The following is a 23425-nucleotide window of genomic DNA, read 5'->3' as shown; positions in this document are numbered from 1 at the left end:
CCCCGGGGCCGCGCGGCGCCGCGTGACGTCCCCCCGCCACCCAGGAAGCTCCGCCTCCTGCTCCTCCGCTCGGCTCTGGAGGGGGAAAAAAACAATTTCAAGATGGCGGCGGCGGCGCGGCTAACAATGGGGGCTCGGGGCTCGCCGCCCGCCCGCGCCTGAGAGCGGCGCCCGCCGGGCAGCGCCGGGCCGGGAGCGGAGGGAGCCGAGCGAGCTCCGGCCGGGGGAGCAGCGGGGGCAGGGCTGAGGGAGAAGGGAGCGAGCGGAGCGGCTGCGGGGCAGAAGGAGGAAGTGGGGCGGGGGGGGGGGGGGGAGCCGGAGGGGCGCCGAGGAAGAGGAGGAGGAGGAGGAGGAGAGGGGGGAGGAAGGGCGGCTGAGGGGCAGCCCCGCTATGGCGAGGAGCCGCTGAGCGGCGGCCGCTCTCCTCCCCCTCCCGGCCCATGGTGCTGCCGCCCTGCCCCATGGCGGAGTTCGTGGTGCCGCGGCACAGCGCGGTGATGGAGCGGCTCCGGCGCCGCATCGAGCTCTGCCGGCGGCACCACAGCGCCTGCGAGTCCCGCTACCAGGCCGTGTCCCCGGAGCGCCTGGAGCTGGAGCGCCAGCAGACCTTCGCCCTGCACCAGCGCTGCCTGCAGGCCAAGGCCAAGCGGGCCGGCAAGCACCGGCAGCCGCCCCCGGCCCCGCCGCCGCCCGCTCCCCCCCCGCCGCCGCCGCCGCCTCAGCAGCCTCCTCCCGCCGCGGGGGGCAGCGCCGACAGGAGCGGGGCCAACGGGCTGGACGCTGAGGGGGCGAGCGGGGAGCAGCACGGCCGCAGCAGCACGCTGATCGCGGTAAGGGGACCTTAGGGGATCGGGGGGGACCGGGGAGGACCGGGGGGGACCGGGGGGTGGGTGCCCGGCCGGCAGCGAGCCCCCCTCTGGGAGCTCCCGGTGGCTGTGGTGCCGCTTGGTTCCCTGCTGGAAGGGTGCTCAAAGGTGCTGCTGGGGGGAAAAGAGGGTTAAGGGATCGCCCGCCGGTCCCTACAGCCGGTGGTTGTGGTCCTTGGTGAGGTGTATGGTGAGGGGTTTCACCCAAAATGGCCCTGTGGAGTCTGTCAGGGGTGCGTTGGTGCTGTGGAGGCTTTTGGGGGTGTTTTATGTCGGCTTGTGCCTTCGTATGATCTGTCAGGGTTGAATCCGGTCGCTCGTTAAGGGTACTTGATACCGGTACGCTTATTACCGTGGATAAATTGAAAAATAAAGAGTTTTGCTGCATCTTGGAAGGAGCTCCAGTTGAAGTCGGAAGGCAGCTGCTTATTTGCTGCTCGCTGCAGTGGGTGTGAACGCGATGGGAATCCCACTCCACCCAGCAAAAAACTGGCTTAGCTCAAAATCTGAATGTTTCTCTGGCCTCTCTAGCATTTCTGGTTGTCGGGACATATTCATGCAGCCACGTTTGTATATCAAGATAGCTGTTGCTCAACTTATTCTCAACCCTTCAAACGTCCTGCTGTGCGCTAATGTGTCGGTAATGTAGGTTAGTGGGATAACCTCGTAAAGGGTGCCTGTCATAATACCTGTCTTTCTCCAAAATAGGTATTTCTAAACGGTGGCCTTCATGAAAATGATCTGGTGCTGTCTTGGGTGCCTTTAAAAAGTGATGCTGGGTTAACCAAATGTGTTTTCAAGTTAATGTATACGTTACATCCAATTTTTAAGGTGGTCTGTGTGTTTCTTCAGATTAGAGGAAGAGGAGGACACGATTTTCTGCTGCCTTGGACCTCATTTAGCTGCAGTTTTTAAAATAGAATTGCAGCAGAGCTTACCGTGTTCTCGGGTATGAGTGTACGTGGTGTGAAGCAGTGAAACATGGCACATGGATGTCAGCTCTAACGTACTTAGCGCTAGGCAGCGTGCATGCAGCTTGTAGGGTTTGTGATGTGAACTGCAAATGTTGCTGAGCTGAGTTGTTGTTGTTCTTCCTAATACACGCGTGCGAATCTTGGATGTACAGACTTTGCTGAAGACCTCAGCACTCGTGGTAGTTAGGGCACTTCAGGTGGCTGTTAGAGAAGTCTTTGAGGACGAGAGGAAACCTTCTTACACATTCCTGACAGTGATCCTGTAAAACTTTACGGGTAGCTGTTGTTCAGTAGGCTCAGCTTGAATGTAAGTTTGTGTCAGCATACAAATGACTCAAACTCATACTGTGTTTTGAAAGACCTGATGGGATTTGTGTTTATTTCCTGTCAGGGCTCTAAGGCTTTTTCATGTGGGGCTCTATCCAGTAATGGTGCGTCGCTGCACATTTTCGTTGCACACTCTGCAGAGCTCTTTAGCATGTCAAATCCTGTTGCTTAAACTGCCACCACGCTGCTTCTTCGTATTGATCCTCTAAAAGAAAGATGTCTTTGATTCATTGGTGTTGTTCCTTTTCAATTGCTTTGGATGTGGATTTGATCTAATTAGCATCCATTATGATGAGGACTCTCAACAGCAGTGTGGTTTTGAAATACACTGCACATCTGGGGAAGCCCTTCTTGTTCAGGAAGCTGCTGCCAGTGGCCAATTTACACAACAGAAGAGGGTTTTAGTGTATGAATGACTCTTCCTCGTGCTGGCCTGCTGTTTCCTTCCTAGGATACATGACTGTAAGCTTAATTGCAGCTGCTGATTCATCATCTCGTTACTAGGGTATAAAGTTGGTTTGCTTAGTAATTCAAGCTTTGGAAAACAAAACAAAACAACAAGGAAAACAACAAGAAGCCTCTGCTGTAGTTGTGTTCCTTTGGTGTAAAAGGTACATCTCTAACTCGGTACCTGACCTCTAGCTGTACCTGTTGCCTATAACCTGTCGCTGTTACCAAGACCATGTACTCTGTATGGGAAGGACATGGGTATGGTTTAAAATATTCAATAAATTTTGGATTAGCACCGAAATTATGTTGTTTTAAAATCTCCTGGACCCATCCCTTTCAAAAGAATGCTATTAGTTGAGTGAAACGTGTTATAGCAGCTATCGCTGCTCTTGGGGTCTGGTTTTCCATGAAGCCACATATGAATTTTCTCTCTGAGACTGGTACTCTGCATTCAAAGCGTTTATTTTGATCCTTGAAAGGAAGGAAATGTAAAGGGTATGTGATCTAGCACCCGAGAGCTTGGAGCAGAAGGACCTGAAGCTGCAGTGCCGCAGGTGTGCCCGGTGCAAGCGCTCCCAGAGGCTCCCCGTGGCAAACCCAGCCGAGTCACGGGGAGCGCGGTGAGCACCACCACTTCCTTTGTAACGTCTTGTGTGGTTTTACACATGGCCCAAATCAGAAAGTAAGTTTGTCCTCCTTAAGTTTTTTTTTTGGTTTAGGTCCTGAAACTGGATGGGTCTCAGTTACAAGCAGAAGTAAGGGACGGCTTCATCCTTTTGTTTTCTCACTAAGCAGTGCTAGAACGAGAGTGAACAGAAATTGAAAGAATATGGCATCAATACAAGTCCTGGGTGGTTTGTGCACCACGTAGGCCTGTCCTTCATTTGAGGAAAAAGATGAAAAATGGTAGCTCCTTATTTAAAAAAAAAATAGAGACAATAATTCAATTGACAATTCAGTACTGAAATTTACTTTATGCTCTGTTGTTGAAGATGATGTTCAAAGTAGGAGATGCTTAGAAGTTGAATAATGTATTGTCTCTTGTATTAATCTTGTATTTTTTAGAAACAGAGAAGTTGGAAGGAGAAAGGACTTGCCACCTAGCATGTTTTTTCCTCTTTGTCAGTTTCTGTTTTTGAGAAAGTTCATTTTAATACTGAGTTCTGCCTACTTGAAGGATTGCCTTGTATATCTCTGGTAGGCTATAACGCAGTGTATCACTGAGTTGAACATCGAGTGTTTCCTTGATGCAAGAGTAAAGAGAATATTGATAGCTGGATTTTTATCTCCATCTTTTTTTCTTTTCCATATATTTTATTTATATATATCTCATCTTTTTATGATGTGGCATTTTAGAAGGAGACCTGCTCAGTGATTCTTTCTGTGTTTTCCCCTGAGCACCTGAGTTGTGTGGATGGTTTGCTTTGCCCAGGACTGCTGCAGATGGTATTTCTGGAACGGGCAGAGAAATCCAGTCAGTGGCCTGCCTTGGGGTTGCGTTGTGTTAAAGCTGAAGGGTTTGACTGGGAGCCATCAAAGTTTGTACAGTGAAAATAGCTAAGTGCTAGCCGAAGCAAAGGCACCAAGTAGAAAGTACAGAAAGAAATTTAAGTATAAGGAGAACGAAGAAATGTTTTGTGGTTGAAAGGACCTGAAGTAATAATGTAAAGGGAACAGATTGCCTGGGTTGTACTGACAGGCATTCCACTACCGAAGCCCAGGCCAGCACGCTAACAATTCAGAAGACCTCGTTTTTGTGTAAGCTGCGGTATATGGGTGTTAAATTGTGAAATTATGTTTTACCACAAAAATAGCAAATTATTTCCACATTATTTATACATAACTACAGTACAGTGTAGTCTTGCCACCATTGTTTGGTTTTGCTGACAAGTCTGATAGCTTGTTGCCCAACAACTCAGACAGGTTTTTCTGTCTCCTTTTAATGCTGCGTGAGGTATTGTTGTAGGTTTGAAACATTTCCCCTCTCAGGCTGCTTAGATATGCAGTGATGCTTTCTAAATTGTACGGATCTGGGAGGGACTGATCTGCTGCTGCTGAAGTTCAAGTGAGGTGGAGGATCCGGCGCTGCAGCTGAAGGCACGGCATTTTTTTGATTCAGCAGAACAATTCCTGTAGCAGAAGCTGCCCCTTGTGACTAATGCAGGCTGGGATATTTATAGCCCTGCATATCCACAGCCCTTCTTCACTCCAGCAGGCAGTCACCCAAATACAAAAGACTTCTGGAATTAAAGTAAAAGTCAAAATTAAAATTAGTCCAGCAGTTTGGTTCTGACAACACGCTGGAATGCAGGAACACATTTGGTAATAAAATGCTTTCCTCACAGGGAGAGCACGAATGTGGAAGCTGGGTATAGATGCACAGTAAACGGGGAGTTTTTAGTACAGCGTGTGGCCACAGTGTTATTTTTTGCTATTCAATATCCTTACGTTGCAATTCCTGATATTTGCATTGCTCTCCCAGCTGAAGAGGTTGTCATCCGTGTTGCTTCTGTCCTCAGCCAGGCAGGAAAGGAGGATCCAGCTGTGCCTGCACAGGCCCTGCTTTAAGCTCTGGTCCCTGGGAGCTTATCTGTGCTGCGGTGCCACCACTGAAGACAAACTGATGTCTTCTAATTTGATTTCCCCTTCTAGGTGAGAATGCGGGTATCTAGCTGGAAGGCATGTTGCAACTAGACTGTTATTAGTTTGCAAAGTAACACAGCATTTCTTCTGTGAAAAATGGCCGGCATTGTGTCTCTTGCTGATGTGTCATGACAAATCCTTGCAGACATAATTCTAAGACTGAAACTGTAAACTTATTTGAAATAAGATAGAAAAATGTAAAGCTCTGCTGAATCTGGTAAGAACAATTTAATATCTGTAACAGATGCTTCAAAAAAAAAAACAGGAACGTCATAATCAAGCCTAAAAGGTAGGGCATACAAGCTAGATTTTTAAAGTTTTGTTTCTATCATTTTTACTAGGTATTTTTCAGAATGCATGCAGTTTCTGTAACCATATATAATGTAAATATTTACTGTCTTCAGCATTTTTAGAAAAGTAGTTTTAAGTTGTGGTTAGTCAATTCAAAACTCAACAGTGGGAGATTTCTTGTTTGCAAGAGAATAATGTGAGCTGAACTTTTCTGCTTCCTAACTTCTAATGTATTGAAATGCTGTTGGCTTCAGATGGTTATCTAAAAGCATTTTCAGGTACTGTTTGTTTGACTCTTGTGTTTTGATTTCTGGGATAATCTTTCTCTTTAAAAAAGTTTGTGTGGTATTAAAAAAAGAAAAAAAAAAGTTAGTGTGTGGCCAGTTTTATGAAGCCTGCTGATGTGCCTGTGCAGGGAGACTCCAGTCTGGCTCAGCATCGTTGAGGTAAACGAGACTGGGGATTTAAGGTGGGTGTCGAGTGCAGTTTATCACAGTTATTGATGTGTCCTACCCTGTGCCCTGCGTTTTCTGACGGGAGCCCTGTCGTTTGGGCCCTCCCAGCATCGTGGCCCTGCGGCCTAGTCCTGTGGGGCATGGGTGTACTGGGGGTTGTGGGGCCAGAGAGTGCCTGGGTTGGGCTGGGCACCCCTTTTGTTGTGAGGGCTGGTACCTGGGTTTTATCTCTTTGTGCTGGGCACACAAGGAAGCCACAGTTAGGGCCTGACTGGCTTGTGTTCCCCTGCTGAGTGAATTTATCTGTTCCCCCCTGTGGACTGTTGTGGCTGTGTGACTGGAGTGCGGCTCTGGCTGATGCTGAAGAGAGGCAGCCTGTGGCCAGTGCTGATTTAACCACCCCTGTCCAGTCTTAGGCCAAAGGCACAGGCTGATGCCCATTTCTTCTTCTTCTTCTTTTTTTTTTTTTTTTTAATAGCTGCTGTATGGCTTTAAATACTTCGGATAAATGCTTTTGGGGTAATAGTTTTTGGCAAAGTTCAATGGGCTTGGTGCAGAGAGGCTGGAGGTTCGTCTGTTGTTGGGAAGTTGAACCGGCTGAGAAAGTCAGAACACATTTCTGTGTCTGATCTTGTGACGATGGGAATCGGCTTGTGTGTTATAAATAAAGTGGGTTGATGCTCTTAAGGAAACTGGGAACAGCATACCGGAGGGCCACCATGCTTTACAAAACGGTAGCAGACAGAAAATTGCTAAAGGGATTCTCTTTGTGAGTAGCGCGGCACATTTTATTTTTATCAGTGCTTTTTTTGTTTGTTTTTTTGTTTTGTGTGAGTTTTTGGCAGAATGGAACAGGTTTTTCTTGCCTCGAGAACTCTGTTGGGGCAGCTTGATATGTAGATAACTTGCTGTCTGACTCGTATCTCACATGCTCCCTGTTATTTTTCCCCCCCAAAAAATGGCTGTAATTATACAGAGACAGACAAACGGGAAGAACTGAATTTAACATTTCTCCTGCTGTTAGGAAATCAAGAGCCGAGGTGGTGCATAAGAAAGGTATTTCGCAAGAGGAGGTTACGTTATTGGCAGAGCAGCTGGATGAATGTGGTTGGTGTGAGAATTTCAGGTTGTGCTATTCAGAAAGTTGAACGTGAATACATAGAAGGTGTCGGGATGAGACATCTTCCTAATGAGACAGGAGAAGGAACCTGTAACTTTTGGCTCCTGCAACCTTTTGTAGCACGATCCTTTCTTGAGGGAAGAAAGGAGGTGGAAAATGGAGCACTGTTAGGTTAATTTCAGCTGGTTAGCTGCTGTGATGCTGGTAGGGTAACTGCAGTAGCACAAACCTCAGCAGAGATTTACTGCTTAATAGTTCCTAAAATTCAGGAATTAAATGTCCTGGTTATGAACTGGGCTCAGTCTTTTCTGGTACAAATAAAAGATACACAAATGTTCTTTCTTTTCTGCTGGTTGTTGTGTACAGGTAGGATATCTTTCAATTAATCTTACATTGAGATGAGGTGAAGCAAGGCTGGAAAGCAGTCACCCCCAAATTTTACCTCATTACTGAATTCCTTTGAAGTTATATTTCTTTAATCTTTTTTTTTTTTTTTTTTTTTTTTTTGACAAAGGAGTATAGTGTGAGGTGAAAGGGCTTTGTTTAGAGCAACTAGCACCAAGAAATTGCAAATTGGGTATCTTAGTGCTATGATGAGCAATGAAACCCATGCAGATATGATAGATCTTCAGTTTTCTGAGGGAAAGAGCCTGTGATGGATATTAGTGGTCTGTATCTTTACCTAGACTACAGTAAGTTTAGCTTAGCACTCTGGATGATTTAGTCTTGTGTATATTGCAAGTGGTGTAGCGCGACACCAAAGCAAAGACTTCAGCACAAATTAACATGGAGAATATTTGTCCAGCGACCCAGGTGAGTTTTGCAGCCCGTGGCTGTGTGCAGCCACGGCTGTAACGCTACGGCCTGGTTGCCTGGGGTTGGCTGCATGAGTTACGGTTCCAGCGGTTGCTCCAAGGGCCGTAAGTCCCACATTAACACAGAAATTCGCTTCAACTACAAGAAGAATACATTGTGTACAATACTAAATTATTATTTGTATGTCATTTTTCAGGGAGTGTTTTTTCCTTAGTGATTTAGAATTAAGGAGGACTCATTCCCAATCTCTGATTGACTCATATGACCTTGGGCAAGTTACTCATCCACCTTGAGCTTCAGTTTTCCCTGTTGGAGTGTAAAGTAAACAACAGGAAACTTGCTGAAAGCCAAATGCTGCAATGGAGCTGAAGCTTTCTTGCTTTCTGTTGCTTGTTTCACCTTTTTATGAAAAAGTAAATTTCCTTTATTCGTTCATTACTTGAGAAAATTGTTCTAGGTCTGCTACTTGAATGTTGAAATGAAGAGAATTTAAGATCCAGCCTCCTCTCCAAACTGGTACCTCCTCTAAGTAGGTCTTCTGCCGATCTCACTACTCTGCTGTGATTTTCATGAAATAGCCAAAAGATCGTGGTCTCCTGGAAGTCGCAGTCCATTCCTCTTAGAAAAATGAGGTTTTGCCACTACCTAGGCAAGCATTAAACAGTGTTTGTTTCCAGAAATCAGCTAACTCTGGACTGCTTAAATAAATAAATAAAATTAAAACGCTATGATCCAGTCCTATCCTTAAATCAAAGCATGTTGTTGCCCAGGCAAGTGCTGTGAAATTCTTCTGATAATTTATGCTGGCTCTACGTACAACCTTTTGCTTTGGTGCAGGGATTTTGAGGTTTCCCCTGTTTGTTCTTGGATGAGACAGTTCTCCCCAGGGGTTAGTGGACCGCGTTATGGAGACTGCGTATTAAAATAAGCGTACTTGTCTTGAGGTTTGTTTAATGAGCTTCTTTTCTGCCATCTGAGAGAACTATTGTTCGGCGAACCGCACTTCAGACGAATGGCTTTTTGTGGGGATTCTCCTCATGTGTCCTGCTGGGATGTACAAAGGCATCTTTTACAGGTCAGGGGAGCTGACGGGAGCTTTCCCTCTGCAGGCTGAGGCTTTCCCTCTGAGCGATGTCTCTGCCCTGCAGGTTTGTCTGTGTTGATGTAGCGATTCCAGTGCAAGCAAAGCCCAGGATTCTTACAAGATGTACCTGAGGGAAGTAAAAATTCCCAGTCATCTTTGATGTGTGCGTGAATTCTGTTCTCAGATATTTTGGGGGTCACTGGGAAGAATATTGGAAAGAAAGCTGCCAGAGAAGAGAAGTTGAACAAAAGGTCCCAAGCTCTGCTATCAGAGCTGAGGTGCTGTTGCTGTACTCTCTGGTTGCTTCTAGGTGGCACTGCAAGAAAAAGAATACGCATGTTGACCGGCTGGGAGCCAAGCAGCTGTAGAGCTGATTGCTGTTCATGGTCATGGTGCACAGGGTAGCAGGGGGCAGATTCTCTAGGAGAAAAGAGGAGAGGAATGAATTTACTCTGCTACGATATAATCGACCCAACTCCTCCTGATTGCTTCTTGCCTAAGCGTGAAACAGTGGTCGCTTAGTGACAAACTGGTCTTGCCTAATGCCAAAAGTGTGACTGTGTATGAAATTAATATACATATCTGTCCTCCAAAAACTATGATCGCAAGAGAAATGGTCCTCCCTTTGTCTGAGTATTTAAATGAGAGACTGCTTTATCAAGAGGTCTTGCAGGGAAGTGACACTGTGTGTACACAGACCAGACAAATACAGGTTGTTATGCTCATCTAAAATTTGAGTCTTCCTATTCTGCAGTGATTTTGAATTTGAACGGGAAAGATCATAATATGTTCCAATTCAATGCTATTTCTCAACTTTTTGTTATTGGCAGTATTTGGCAGCTCTTGTCTTTGAAGGAAGAGACTGTTTGATTCGGCATTTACTTTTGAAGGTTTACCCTAGTAGATTTTTACATCTCATATGATGATTTGTAAAAGAAATCTTATCAAAGCAAAAGTTTAAACTTTTTTTTCACTTTAAATGTTTTATTCATTTTTTTCCATAGTCAAACCAAGACAATGCTCTTGGTCTGGTAAGAAATAATCTATGAGACCTGAAGCTACATATCTAAAAACTTTTTTTTTTTTTTTTTTTTTTTTTAGCAGCTCCATGAGACTGTGAAAAGAAAGCTTGATAGTGCTTCTTCCCCTCAGAACGGAGACCAGCAGAACGGCTACGGCGATGTATTTTCTGTGTCCAAGAAATTGCGTCGTGATGACGGTCTTGGTGGAGCAAGTGGTTCTTCCAATGGAATGCCCCCTGTGTCTCCACTCCATCATCTTGACAAGAAATCTGGCAGCGGAGATACCTTGCAACTTAACGGGAAACATCCGATGGGGCTCGATGGCATTAGCAAGAAGTGTCTTCCAGATTCCAGCCTGCAAATGAATGGAGGTGGTGATGCTGACGACTCATTTCCTCCGAGCTTGAACAAAGAGCTGAAGCAGGAGCCTGTAGATGACCTTCCGTGTATGATTGCTGGAGCAGGGGGTTCTATATCTCAGAACAACTTGATGCCTGATCTTAATCTTAACGAGCAAGAGTGGAAGGAGCTTATTGAGGAGCTTAACAGGTCAGTGCCCGATGAAGACATGAAGGATCTCTTTAATGAAGACTTTGAAGAGAAAAAAGATGCAGATTCTTCAAATTCAGCCGCACAGACTCCCTTGCCGCAAGATATTAACATAAAGACAGAATTTTCCCCAGCACCCTTTGACCAGGAACAGATGGGGTCTCCCCAGGTTAGGTCTACTTCTTCAGGTTCAGCGTTTATTGGTGCTGCTTCTGTGCCTGTAAGTGCCGCTTCTCCAGCAGTTGGTAGCTCTCAGGCTATGTTTCAGCCTTCTAGTCAGTCGATGACTGACAATCCTAATCAGCCCATGATGCAGGCATCAAACCACTCTCAGAATGTCCAGAGACCTCTCCCCAATGTGTTGTTACCTGGGAAGGGTGCAGGAAGTGCCAAAGAAATGTCCTCCGCTCATCAGCTCCAGCAGATTGCTGCCAAGCAGAAGAGAGACCAGATGTTGCAGAACCAACAACAGGCTTCACAAGTCCACCAGACAAATCAGATGTCTACCTGGCAGCAGTCTGGGCCTTCTCATAGTCCGTTGGCTGTTCCATATACCATGGAAAATCCCACCAGCCCGTCAGTGTACCAGCCGGACTTCAACAATCAGAAGCTCATGATGCCGAGTATGGGAAATAAAAGCTCGCCGAGAGCTGGAGGCAATTACCACGTGAACATACTGGGTCACCAGCAAAACAGCATGAACCAGAACCCCGTGAATAGTCAAGGCTCGATGCTAGACTATGGGAACACCAAACCTCTTTCGCATTACAAAGCAGAATGTGAGCAGGGGGTTACGGTGCCTGGTCAGAACAAGACTCCCATGTTGGCGTACATACAGCAGCGCCAGCAGCAACCGCTGGCTCACGTGAGTGACGACCAAAATGGAATGATTCTGTTGAAGCAGAAATCTGGAAACATTGCCTACCGGCTACCACACAGTCAGGTAAATGTTCTGATTTTTGTTACTTTTGTTTAGCAGCAGACTTAATGGTTTTGCAAGATGCTGTTGGATAGGTAAGACCTAGAGTAAGGCTACAAGTTATTCGGTGGTGTTTCAAAACAGTTGCTGCATGTTTTTAAAGAAGAAAATAATACGCAGTATGCTGAGGCAGGAATCAAGATCTGTGTTTTCCACTCAGGACGGTTTTAATATGCAATTCTAGGTCATGTTGTTAATGTGTGGCTTCCAGCCTAATATACTTCGTGGGCAACAAATTATGTCACACTTCACAGAAGGTTCTACTTACAAAGATAAATGGATGCTTTGTAAACTTTTGCCTGAAATAACTCATGAAACTGCAGTGTTAAACTGTGTTCTCAAAGAAGCTTTGCTTTCTTTACCTTCTTTTTAGTCCCTGACTTCTGTCAGAGTTGGCTTACTATAAACAGATACGCCTTCGGTTGCTGCTTTTTTGAAGAGAGATGGGGGTGGAGTCTGCATTCCTGGTTTCTTGGGTGTTCCTTGGGGTTTTTAAATCTGAGAATTTGTTATTGGTTAAGTCTCTGGGAATTGGGGAAGCAGGGGATATGAGAGAAATATATCTTTAGGAAGAATGGTAATATTTGTCTGCCTGAAGCAACGCGCTTCAGGCTTTTCTGTAAAGGAGGAATCCAGGTTGCACTTCTTTGCTTTATGAGATGTAAGAAGTTTGCAATAAAAGGATAACAATATGTAGCTGATGTTACAGGTTACAGGCTTGCTGGAGGACTTGTTGAGAAACAGGCTTTTGTTACAAGAATTCAAGCTACTTTTGCAAAAGCTGATGGAGCTCCAACTCTAGTAGTATGCTTCTTCAGTACAGCAAAACAAGAAACGTGGGACAGAGAGATCTCATTAATCTGTGGTAAAGACCACACTGATGTAAAAATAAAAATGTGAGATCAATAATACATGCTTCATAAGGCACAAATTTAATCTCTAAAAGCTAGCTGAAGTAACGATCTGATGATATTTTTGATGGAGGAAGAAGAAGGGAAAGGGCAGAGATCATTGTTGTATCTCTCTTGCTGAAAAACTTGAAGATGACCTTTCACCTATGCTGTCACACTGGTGTTGAAATAACAGAAATTCTGGTGCGTGCTTCTGGAGAATTTCTCAAAAGCTTGCATACAGAAAACTTAGCACAGTGTTACCTATATTTGACTTGTGATTTCTTACAGAACTGCAGCACGTGAGAGCCAACAGCCTGGATCATTAGCTGAATTCTGACTGTGAAAGTAATATCTGTTTGCATAATGAGGAATGAGACTGAACAGTGCTTAAAAATGATAAAAATTGTCAAATTTCAAATGGATTCACTAGTATAAAGAGGACAGTATCAGGTCTTGAATGATAATCATTCTATATGTGACTTTTGTTAGTGGTAACATGCTTTTCTCAACTTCCCATTGCCAAAAACAAAAAAGCAAACTTATGGAAAATTAATTAAAAAAAAAAAAAAAAGAGGATTATCCATAGTAGTATTTTTTTTCCTGTGTAATGTGGTGGTTGGATTGTTGAAAAAAATGTTAGGACTCTTCATTTTTGATCAGCGATATCTTTATTCACCTGTGAATACTAAACTCTGATACTTTAAAAAAAACAAAAACAAAAACAAAACTTTAGGAAGACTTCAGGAAGAAAGGGATAAACTTGCTGAATTAAATGTTGACAGAAGAGGCAGGATATAAATAAGTGTTTTGTGTGATGAAAATTCAAAACAGTGTTTGAAAAGCTGCAAGCACGTTAACCAAAGTTCAGGTTGATGCATTTAAGTGCTGTTTGTAACTGGCGCTGTTCCTCTGGCTGAGCAGCAGCACGCAGAGCCACGTTCACCCATCTGAGCTGGAATTTGGAAAGTGCCTTAAGTGAGGTTGAAGTTAAAGCCTCTGTTCCTGAATCTTGAGGAGCTTCTGGCCTGAACTCCAAACTCTCACTTCTGTGTCTGGCTGTCTTTAATTAGCTGAATTGAATATGTGTCACACTTTGCTTTTTCCATTAAAAGCTTCACGAGCGAAGAAGCTATTGCATAAAGATGAGAAGATAAAAGAAACTGTTCTATCTTTTATTAAACAGTGTAAATGCACAAGCAAGCAATAAGTGTCAATTTCTGTTTTTCTGAGGTGTTATAATTCCCCTTTCTGTGTAGAATTTGTTTATAAATTCTCTTTCCCTTGTCCTTCACAAAGATAATGTAAATTGTGGACATCAGTTTGAAAGCATCTTTCCTTGTCTGTGTGACTACACACTGTTTCTAAATTCTGGAGGCTGACCTCCTTCTGTAACTCACATAATTTCTGTTTAATATTCTGCAGGATCAAAACCCGTCTCCTAACGTTCCTCGCGTCCCCGTTTCTGTCCCTGGCCCTGGTGTTGGTGCCCAGGCTCCCAATGTCACCATGGCAGGCAACCACAGCAACACACCTTATCTCAGCAATCAACAGCAAGCAGCAGTGATGAAGCAACAGCACCAAATGCTGATGGACCAGCAAAAGCAGAGGGAGCAGCAACAAAAGCACTTGCTCATGGAGCAACAGAAGCAGCAGTTCCTAATGGAGCAGAGACAACATCTTCTAGCTGAGCAGGTAAGAGGGGCCAGCCGTCATCTTTGCGCTTCTTTAAGATCTTGCAGAAATGCTCTCACCTTACAAAACAGGGGATGTAAACTAGAAGATGCTTTGGTATCATAAATGGAATTGCTCTTTTTATATATATATAAAATTAACTGCAAAATATAGCATTTGATTGCTGGCTGACTTAGTTTTTCTTTATAAGGCACAGTTGTGAACAAAAAGAATAAAACAGAATTTAATAGTGTTGAAATGCAAGATAATACCTACAGGAACAGAAGATATCATAGCAGTGATGGTGTAATTCTTTGTGAGAGAAGAAAGGCAAGTGAAATCAGAGCAAAATAATAAAAGGTTGGGATACCTGTGATGTTTTGCAGAGCTTTAAAAATGGAAACAGTGAGCAAGGGGCTCTTTAAGCTGGTTGTATTCTGCCTTTCTTCTCCATGAGTGCAACAACAGTTCATGTTTCAAATTTTAAACCATCTTTCATTTGTTTGTTTGAGGAAAATAATTAGACGTTTGCATCCAACTGCATCTTATCCTGCCAAAAGAATTTAACTCTGCTATCCATCAGACTGTGCAGAAAGCTGCTCTAGTCTCTCTCAGGGAAACAGGCTCCTTGTGTGAACCTTCCAAAGCTTTAAACCTTTTGCAAGTCTTTCAGTTGGGAATCAGCCCAAAGGGCCTTATTCCTGTCATCTGTGCTTTTCTGCATTTTTGAACAGCCTGTGCAGGAGTGTTCCAAGCATTGGCACTGTACAAACAGAGAAACCATTAGCGTCTGGTATAGAGGGAAGGGGAAAAGGTTTGGATGCTGCATTTGCCATATTTCTGTACTGCCCAGACGTTAGATCTTGTTAGCGTTCTGTTTTGATAATTCTTCAGATACGGATGGTGCTGGATGTAGTTTTACAGAAAGGTTTCTGAACTGGTCAATTTCTGTTTTGCAGGAGAATGGTAGTTTCAGGTAACTTCCCTACCACTTGAAAGCTTTCTTTGTGTTTGGTATTCTGCATCTTTTTCTTTTTTTTCTTTTTTTTTTTTTTTTTTTTTTGCTGAGCGAGGCTTTTGCAGCTCTTGGTTTCTCTTAGAGCTGTGGCATCTCTCCCTGCCTTCTGTGGTCAGCATCTTTCAGGTTTGACTGGTCCTGCAAGCAGCAGGTCCTTTCTGTCAAACACCCTGCCCTCCTCATTCCTCTGCATGTCTCAACAGCTTCGTAGTTATAGACACTTCAAAACAATGGTAGTGATGTGTATCTGCCTCTCTGCTATACTGCACTAGTTTCTTCTCTCTCCTTTTTCTTTTTTTTTTTTTTATTGCTTGTGTCTTTGCCCCAGAACTCATGGAAGGGAATTTCTGTCCATTACTATGCCTCGTGCAAACTTTTAGATAAGTGGTAGTTGTGGATTATATTGTTTCCCAAAATTTCAGTCTGGTTGAAGATACCTGTGGAAGATGAGCCAGAAATGCTCCCCCGGTTGTGTTTTATATTGTAAAAGCAGCCTGTTGGCTGTTTACACTAAGATCTCCAGGTGTACTGTTGGTGCATGTACGTACACACACCCTCTCCCTTTCCCCTGTGGCTTTAAATTGCCTTTATTCCCCAAATATTCCTAATAGAAATTCACTTATTTTTCTAATGCATTTATCATAACGTAGGTACAGGCTGGATGCTTTTTTAAAAGGCAAGAAGGTTTTGAATCATTAGTAGGGTTTCTTACAATGAACAAGTGAATTGTTGAGAAAATGGTTTTGAACAGTTGTTACAAAACTTGTTTAGTTCCTGTTGGAAACTTAGTTCTATGGTTTTCCATAAGCTTTGAAGAAAACCTGTGGTATATAATAATTTGGGTTTGTATATGGCTTTGGTTTTGAAAACTAGGCCTGGAAAACATTTACATGTTTTTACTTTTCAGTGTAATGCTGACATTCATGACTTCTCTTTCAGCTATCTCTTTGCAATTAAAAAAAATCATCTGGGGGCAAAGAGTAAAAAAAAAAAAAAAAAAAAAAGGTGTGAATTTTTTATTCTTGCTTGCTTTTACTCGTTAAAAAAATAACTGGAAGTCAGGAATGTTAGTCTAAAGGCTTCAGACACGTATTGCAGTAACTCCTCTAATGAGTTGTCCTCTTGACTTTGCGTTCCTAGCCTTGTCGCTCATCAGATTAAACTGAGTGCTTGAACCTTAAGAACAAAGGTCTGAAAGAACTTTAGGTTGCAGAAGCCCCTATAATTACCAGCTTCATGTAAAAGTATGATTATCTCGGATTTTTATCTGAGATAGTCACCCTTGGAAAAAGCTTGACCTGCTTTCCAACTGTCTTGCACTGAACCTTTCCTAGGAGAAACAGCGGCAGCAGCAAGAGCAGCAGCTGCAGCGGCACCTGACTCGACCACCTCCCCAGTATCAGGATCAGCCACAGAATCCGTACCAGCAGCAGGTTGGACAGTTCACAGGTAAGCAAACATGGTGTTGGTAAAGTGGCAGACAAAATACCAGGAACAAAAATGTTTTTTCTCCTGCCACTTTTGTACATTAATACATCTGTTAGGAGCAGAGTATGTGCTTCTATAAATGAACATTTTTTTTTTTCCTTGTTGCGATGATTGTAACTGTTTCCTGCATCTTAAATCCTGGTATGTGTACTATCTCTTTGCTGTACCATTCCAGTAAGACCTGCTTGCCCCATAACACCAGTTAATTATTAATTCAATGTAGAGCCAATGTTACTCACCTATCTCAAAAAAAAAAAAAAAAAAAAAAAAAAAAAAAAGCCTGCAGCTTTTTGGTTTGGAAGTAGAGAAGGTTTTAGTTAGGGTGAGTTTCCCTTGGTTGACTAAGAAATGTGGGGAGGGAATGTATTATAGGAATTACACTTCACGCTGCTTTTCTATTCTTTTTTGTTTTAAGTAGGGGGCTGTGTTTTTTTTTTTTTTTTTTTTTAACCTAATTTAGAAGAAGAAAGGATTCTGGGAAGACTTATTTTTGCAAATCCTTTTGGTTATTGGCATTGCATATTAATAAAGTAAATGTTTCACCGTGGAAATTAAAAACCAAAAAATTCTGAAAGTTATAGAAAATACCTTTCTGGAACAATAAAAGCACAGGACTGGAAATCCTACAGTTGTAGGATAAGAGACTCATTGTGTATGCACAGAATAACTAACAGTGTATGTGTGCAGTAAGTGATTTTTTTAGCAGACTAGCAAATTGTGCATGTACTTAAAAGTATGTGTGTATACTTCTGTTCACAAAGGAGTAACTACAGTCTTGTCTTTAAAGCCTAATTTTTAATTTTTAAGTTCACGACTGAACTCTTAGAAGTGGCATTTAGACTTCTTAGGATGTTGGCATATCTGTGTTTGAGATCAAGGTAGAAGTGCTAACAACCCTCTTTACTTAATTACAGTACTGCTGTCTGTGTGATGGTTGCATAATTTGCTTTATACAAATGCAGCTACACCTTGTTTCTTGATTATAGTGTCTACACACCTAGGTCGTCTCTGGTTGAACCGAAGTAGTTAACGTACAAAATATTTCTTTGTGTTTCAGGGTCATCTTCAGCCATGCCTGGGGTCAGTAATTTAGGACAGTCCAGCTCCAGTAGTCCACGGATGTTTCCTCAGCCCCAGAACATGATTCAGATGGGACCTGGGCACAGTTCTGTTCCTCCGCTCCAGTCGGGCTCCAGCCAGCAGGATCGGGGGGTGACTCAGTATACCAATATGCAAAACATTCAGCGAGGGGGATTGTACAACTTGGCGTCGGGTATGACCCCGATGGTTCCCCAGCATGCAAATCAAAGTGCCAATGGACAGCCACCGATGCAGAGACAGGGCAGCTTGGGCCAGGGTGCTGCTGTTCCTGCTGGCTACGGGCAGAACACCTTAGCGAACTCAAGTATTTCTCAACAGCACAATAAAGGCGCACTGAATCCAACCTTATCTAAGCCACAGATGGCAAGAGTACCGGGTGCTATGGGGGCTCAAAACCCATCTTGGCAACACCAAGGTATCCCTAATATTAATAACCAGACGCAAGGAAACAGTGGCTTAGGACCGTTTACTGCCAGCTCCTCTTTCCACATGCAGCAAACTCATCTAAAGATGGCCAACCAACAGTTTGCTCAAGGAATGCCTCAGGTAAGCCTCAGCACCAGCAGACCAATGACCTCTATGAACGCTGCCGTCTCTGGGCAGATGCTGTCATCGTCTTTAGGCTCGCAGCCGCGGACAAACGCACCTACGCAACAGCAGGTACCCTCACAGCAAGTCTTGCCTGGCATGAACCAGACTGTTCCGGATCTGAATGCGTTCAACCAGAATCCAAATCAGCAAATGCCCAGCAGAGGTAACATGCACTGTAGTCAAGGGTACCCGGTGAGGACAACGAGTCAGGAGCTGCCTTTTGCGTACAGCAGCCAGTCGGGCAATAATGGACTTCAGAACTTAACTGGTGACACAGATCTGATAGACTCTTTGCTGAAAAACAGGACTTCAGAGGAGTGGATGAATGATTTGGATGAGTTGTTGGGAACTCATTAAAAATGGGCTGGGGTGGGGGTTCTACTTTGTGTTTTTTTTTTAATTATTTCATGAAACATAAAACAACACTTGGACCAAAAAACCTGTGGCATTGAGGAGAGTTGCAGGCATTAGAGGTAAATGGTTGGTAAAGGGACTGGAGCTGCTTCTCAATGAGTGTTGATACACGGTGAAGGCGCACCAAGCAGGTCTGCAGGAGCAGTGCGCTTTATCCTGGTGTCTTTACGGAGTCGCACGTCTGAACAGGTCAAACAAAACTGTGCGTGTCCTAGCCAGCCTTTCAGAAATCTCACTTGCAGTGTTCTAAAAATTAAAATTTTGAATTATTTAAGGATAATGTTCCACAGAAATAGTGCAGAAAGAAAGCAAGTAGTTGCAAAAATTGTTTAGGGCTTAGTTTCCTACAGCTATTACTTGCAATCATTATTGTTCATAGCTTGACGTGCTATTATAGTACTGTCATCAAACGTCTGACTTTTTATTTGAGAAGAGGCTGTATGCACCTGAGTACGCTTGCAAGATGTTTTGAATTGTTTTTTTTTTTTTCCATCGCTGAAGCATGTGCCTGTACTCTCAATAAGCAAGTGATATTTCACGGTAAATATTTCTAGATGCTGGTGATAGATGAAAGAAAGTGTTAAAACCTGGCCAGTTAGTCTAGGTAGTCTTCTTAATAGATTGTAGTCTTTTAAGCTGCAGTTTGCACTCTGTTGTAGAGAGGCACAGTTCTTGGCTTATACCTTGCTGTGTTTAAAGGGGGAATTTCTTATGGGAGAACTTTTAAACTATAGTAGTTTTAACATGAATTGTAAAGCCATTTACTTTGCACCTGTTTCTTCATAACTTATTTCCAAAGGTAGTTGTATTTAAATGAAGGCTTTGCTTCATGACAGCTCATCTAGTTTTCTTTGTTGTAAAAAGCAAAACTAACTTTTGAGATCAGTTCATTCCCCAAAGTTAGCAGTGACACAATGAGCACAAGACTTTGTCACTTCAGGGTAAAATGAGGAAAAAAGAATTTGGCTGAGAGGTGAGAAGTCCTTATCAGCAATAATAGCACAGGCAGCCTGGGAGAATACTTGTATCAGGGTTGCTCCGATATCGAAGTCTCCCCCTTTAAATACTTTTTTTAATACTGGGTTATGAGTTTGATAATCCTTCTATAGACAGGTGGGTTTATTCCTTTAATATCCCTTGAAGCAGATGCTGGTTCCTCAGCTCAGCCCAAGGAGACCTCATCCATGGTGGGGTCAGTCTCAGAAAGGACAAACACCACAATGGGAGCAGGAAGTGTTCCAAAGTCCTTACTTTCTACCAAAAAAAAAAAAAAAAAGAATCCCTTATCCACCAACAAACCACCTTGCCTTAACCTTTACTTTAAAATGAAAATAAAGTTGAAAGCTTTTGTTTTAAATGCACAAATACCTCTTCCCTTTCTAAATCCACTTTTTTTTTTTCCTTGAGAACTCCTTTAAACTTTCTAACCAAACCCAGCATTGTGTTTTAAAAGCATTTTCCTTCAGTGGACCGGCTTCTTTGGGAGTTTTCTGCACTGCAGAGATGTGAGAGGGTTTTTTTCCAGAGTGGGTGATGGAGAAGTGAAGGATAACATTGAATTCAAGGAAGGAAAATATTTTTACTGTATCTGCAGCTTCTTTATCAGACAATTTGCACTTTTAAAAACTGCTTTTTAACACTAATACTTTAACCCTTTCCAAATATGCATGGAACATGGTTTGTCCAGCACACTTACGTAGTGTGGATGAATTGCGCTCTGTTAAACAGATTTGATCTCGTGTCATGTTGAACTGTCGGTGAACAATGTGCATTGATCAGTGGATCCCACCGTTGAATAGAGGATAAAACTTCCCTGAAGTAGGCTTAATCCCTGGTAGAACTTTTAACTAAGATTGTCTTTGGATGGGAAGACAAAAGTGTTAGCGACTTTGGTTGTTGACACTTGGGATATTTTCTAGAATAAGTAGTTGAGATGCAAATAACTGATGCTAACTTTTCTTATACTGGCAATCAAAGCAAAGAGCTGGTGAGTTTGGTTTGCTGTCAAACCAAACACTGGTCCAAGGTAAGTGTCGTTAGAGTATCAGTAAATTAGCAATGGCAGGGGAAGAAGTGTTTGCTGTATTTTTTTTTTTTTTTAATTTTTTTTTTAAGGGTTAACTTTGCACCAGTGTGCCTTCCCTTCCTGTTGGGGGTGCTTGGGACCTCATAATTTCAAGTGACATCCTTCAGTGTCACTGCTTCCACCCTCTTCTCCCTCTCCCTTCCCCCTTCGGTGACCCCCCCCCCACAAACACTTGAGAGAAATAGCAGGGTAGGAGGATTCAGCTCTTCTTTCTTCCCTGTTTAGAGTGTGGTGAAATCTGCTACATTCTCCAGTAGGTTTTGCACACAGACTTTGTTCTGAGTAAGTCAAAATACAATCCATCCAGTTTTAATTTCTTAATCAGAGGAAGAGAACATCTGCTGTTTGTGTTGTTACTACCAAAAAGGCAATCCAGCTTAATGTCCAGGACGATGCAGATGTACTTTTTCCTCCACTGTTTCTGGAAGCTAAGGTGGATATTGCCCCATTTGCCAGAGGGTTTGTTCAGGAAGGTGTCAAGTTTTGTGACAGGGCCTTTTCACGGTACTGTTGAACTAAAATTAAGTGTGATTCTAGGCAAACTAGCTTACAATGCCCATTGGCCTTCGTATGTGAACTGGATCCAAACAGCATTTGGCCTGGTAGAAGAAAACAGCCCTTGCTTCTGGTTTTGGTCCCTGTGCACGTAATGCGGTCAGACTGTTAAAAATCTGGTGTCACTGTAACAATACTGAAACAGTTCAATGGAAATGAGAACACGGTTTGGATGAAAGAGGTGCATGGGCAGGGCTGGGCTTTGCCCTTACGCCCTTTAACATGTAGCTGTCTAAATATGCACTTGGGCTTTCCATTTGCTGCAGCTTCAGAGCAATAAAATGTAGCTCCCCTGAACTGTACCTAGCCAGCCGCCCATGGCTTTATTTATAAACTGCGGTTCTGGTTGGGTAGGAAAGGTGAGAGTGTCACTGTGCAACATCCACTGCCTTCCAAAAACCACAATTCAATTGAAAAGGGTGCTCAAAATTTTGTTATACACATTTCCTTTGTGTAAATAAATGTTTACAATTTTATATTAAAGATTTGAATAAGAGTTAGATCTTCTGACTGTATATTTTTTACTTTTTATAGATTTTAAAACTATAATTCTTTATATATGTGTTTGGGGGGTATTATGGTAAGTTTTATGCTTGTAAATGGAGAACAGTTGAATTTGATGCTAACCTTTATGAATTTTTGTCATTGAAATGTATAAAGAGTCCATTAATCCCCTTATTCTTTTACTACAATTACTGGTGCACACCAAAAAAGAAATCCTTCACTTCTGTTTTATCATTATAAAATAAATATTTTGCTAGTGTATTAAACATACATGGTGTGACTTTATACGTTTGTGTGAGCTGAGCAGCAGGGGGTTCTGTGTTTTCCTAGCGAGATGGGTCCCTTCATCCCAACACACCACTCTGGTCAGCCTCTTACAGAAGCTCAGATTTTTCTACTCTGTTTAACAAATCTTATGGTTTTAGAAAGTCCATTTTGTCCAGTACTGGATAAAGAGGCCTTAAGAAGGCAGTCTGAAAACAAGGCTTTAAGCTACAACCACAATTTCTGGCCCTTTGTCTTTTTATTTATATATTTTTTAATGCAGTTTTAGGCCTTAAGCTAGAGAATGTGACTGCGGAGGTGGTGGTTATTAGCATTGCTTCACTCTTGTTTCTAAATTTGAAAGTGAAGATGTTAACTACTCAGATGTGCAAAATCCCAGAGCTCTGAGTGTGCTCAGATTCCCTCAAAATAACGGGCCTTGAAGTTGGTTTCCTTGAGACTTGTGAGAGGAGAATGTTTGAAGTAGGCAGATTGTGTGTATGCACATACAACCTGAAACAAAACCAAAACAAAAACCACCAAAAACACCCCGAGAAATGAGACACAAACTGCAAGCGTGAGTTAATATATCTGATCAAGGACCAAAATGCTGGCAGCGAGTTACACGAAGATTTTGGTTTAAAGTTGGCAAGGTCACAAAGCCGATACATGGAGTGGGTGGGTCGAAGAGGCTGTGGGAAGTAACAGCAAAATAGGGTTTTCAGACCCTACTAGGTCTGAAATAGGTTTTTCAGAGCCTCTTAAGTTGGACATTAACATGTGATGGTTAGAAGCAAAGTGAAAATCTGTGGCTCTGTCATCATCCGGAGGAGTCGGCTTTCAGTGGAAGTGCGTTAGGGTGTTGGAGTGTTCTTGCTAACCAGCTACGGCTTGATGAATTACTTGAACATTTCAAAGCAATTCTCTTAAAAGTGAAGCATGCCACTCACAGCAAACACACAAAATATGAAAATTACAAAAAATACAAATAAAATTTACATAGTATTTCCTGTTTGCAAGGGTACCTTTTAACTGCTTATATCTAATCTCAAGTTTTAAACTACCATCTCAAATCTCTCTCCACAACCACAGATGTAGCAGTAGTGATAAAGAAGAAATTGAAAAGCGTGACAAGCTTCTTGCTAAGGCTGTGTTCATCTTACAGGTTACAGTAATTTCAAGCATCCTCCTGTGTAGGAAAAATTTTAGTCAGCTTTAAATGTTGAAGGACAATTCTCCAAGCATTGAAGTTGGGGTTGGTGTC

At 42.9% G+C, this 23425-nt stretch overlaps 1 protein-coding gene across 1 annotated transcript; it reads left to right on the top strand.

Annotated features, from left to right (window-relative positions):
- Nucleotides 1-369: 369 nt before the first annotated feature.
- Nucleotides 370-18756, top strand: MAML1 (mastermind like transcriptional coactivator 1). Its single transcript, XM_084295181.1, has 5 exons — nt 370-830; nt 10128-11540; nt 13892-14161; nt 16493-16607; nt 17704-18756. The coding sequence occupies exons 1-5, from the start codon at nt 441-443 to the stop codon at nt 18693-18695; spliced, it is 3180 nt and encodes a 1059-aa protein (XP_084151307.1). The 5' UTR covers nt 370-440; the 3' UTR covers nt 18696-18756.
- The last annotated feature ends 4669 nt before the right edge of the window (nt 18757-23425 follow it).

The sequence above is a fragment of the Netta rufina genome (genome assembly GCF_964035555.1).
Source record: "Netta rufina genome assembly, chromosome: 14".
NCBI lineage: Eukaryota > Metazoa > Chordata > Aves > Anseriformes > Anatidae > Netta > Netta rufina.
This window is presented reverse-complemented; position numbering and strand designations above follow the sequence as displayed.

What these genes read in the sequence shown, in the direction of transcription:
- MAML1 (XM_084295181.1), top strand. Translation starts at nt 441, where the DNA reads ATGGTGCTGCCGCCCTGCCCCATGGCGGAGTTCGTGGTGCCGCGGCAC. An exon ending in GCAGCAGCACGCTGATCGCG is followed by an intron (nt 831 to 10,127) that starts GTAAGGGGACCT and finishes TTTTTTTTTTAG; the next exon opens with CAGCTCCATGAGACTGTGAA. An exon ending in ACCGGCTACCACACAGTCAG is followed by an intron (nt 11,541 to 13,891) that starts GTAAATGTTCTG and finishes AATATTCTGCAG; the next exon opens with GATCAAAACCCGTCTCCTAA.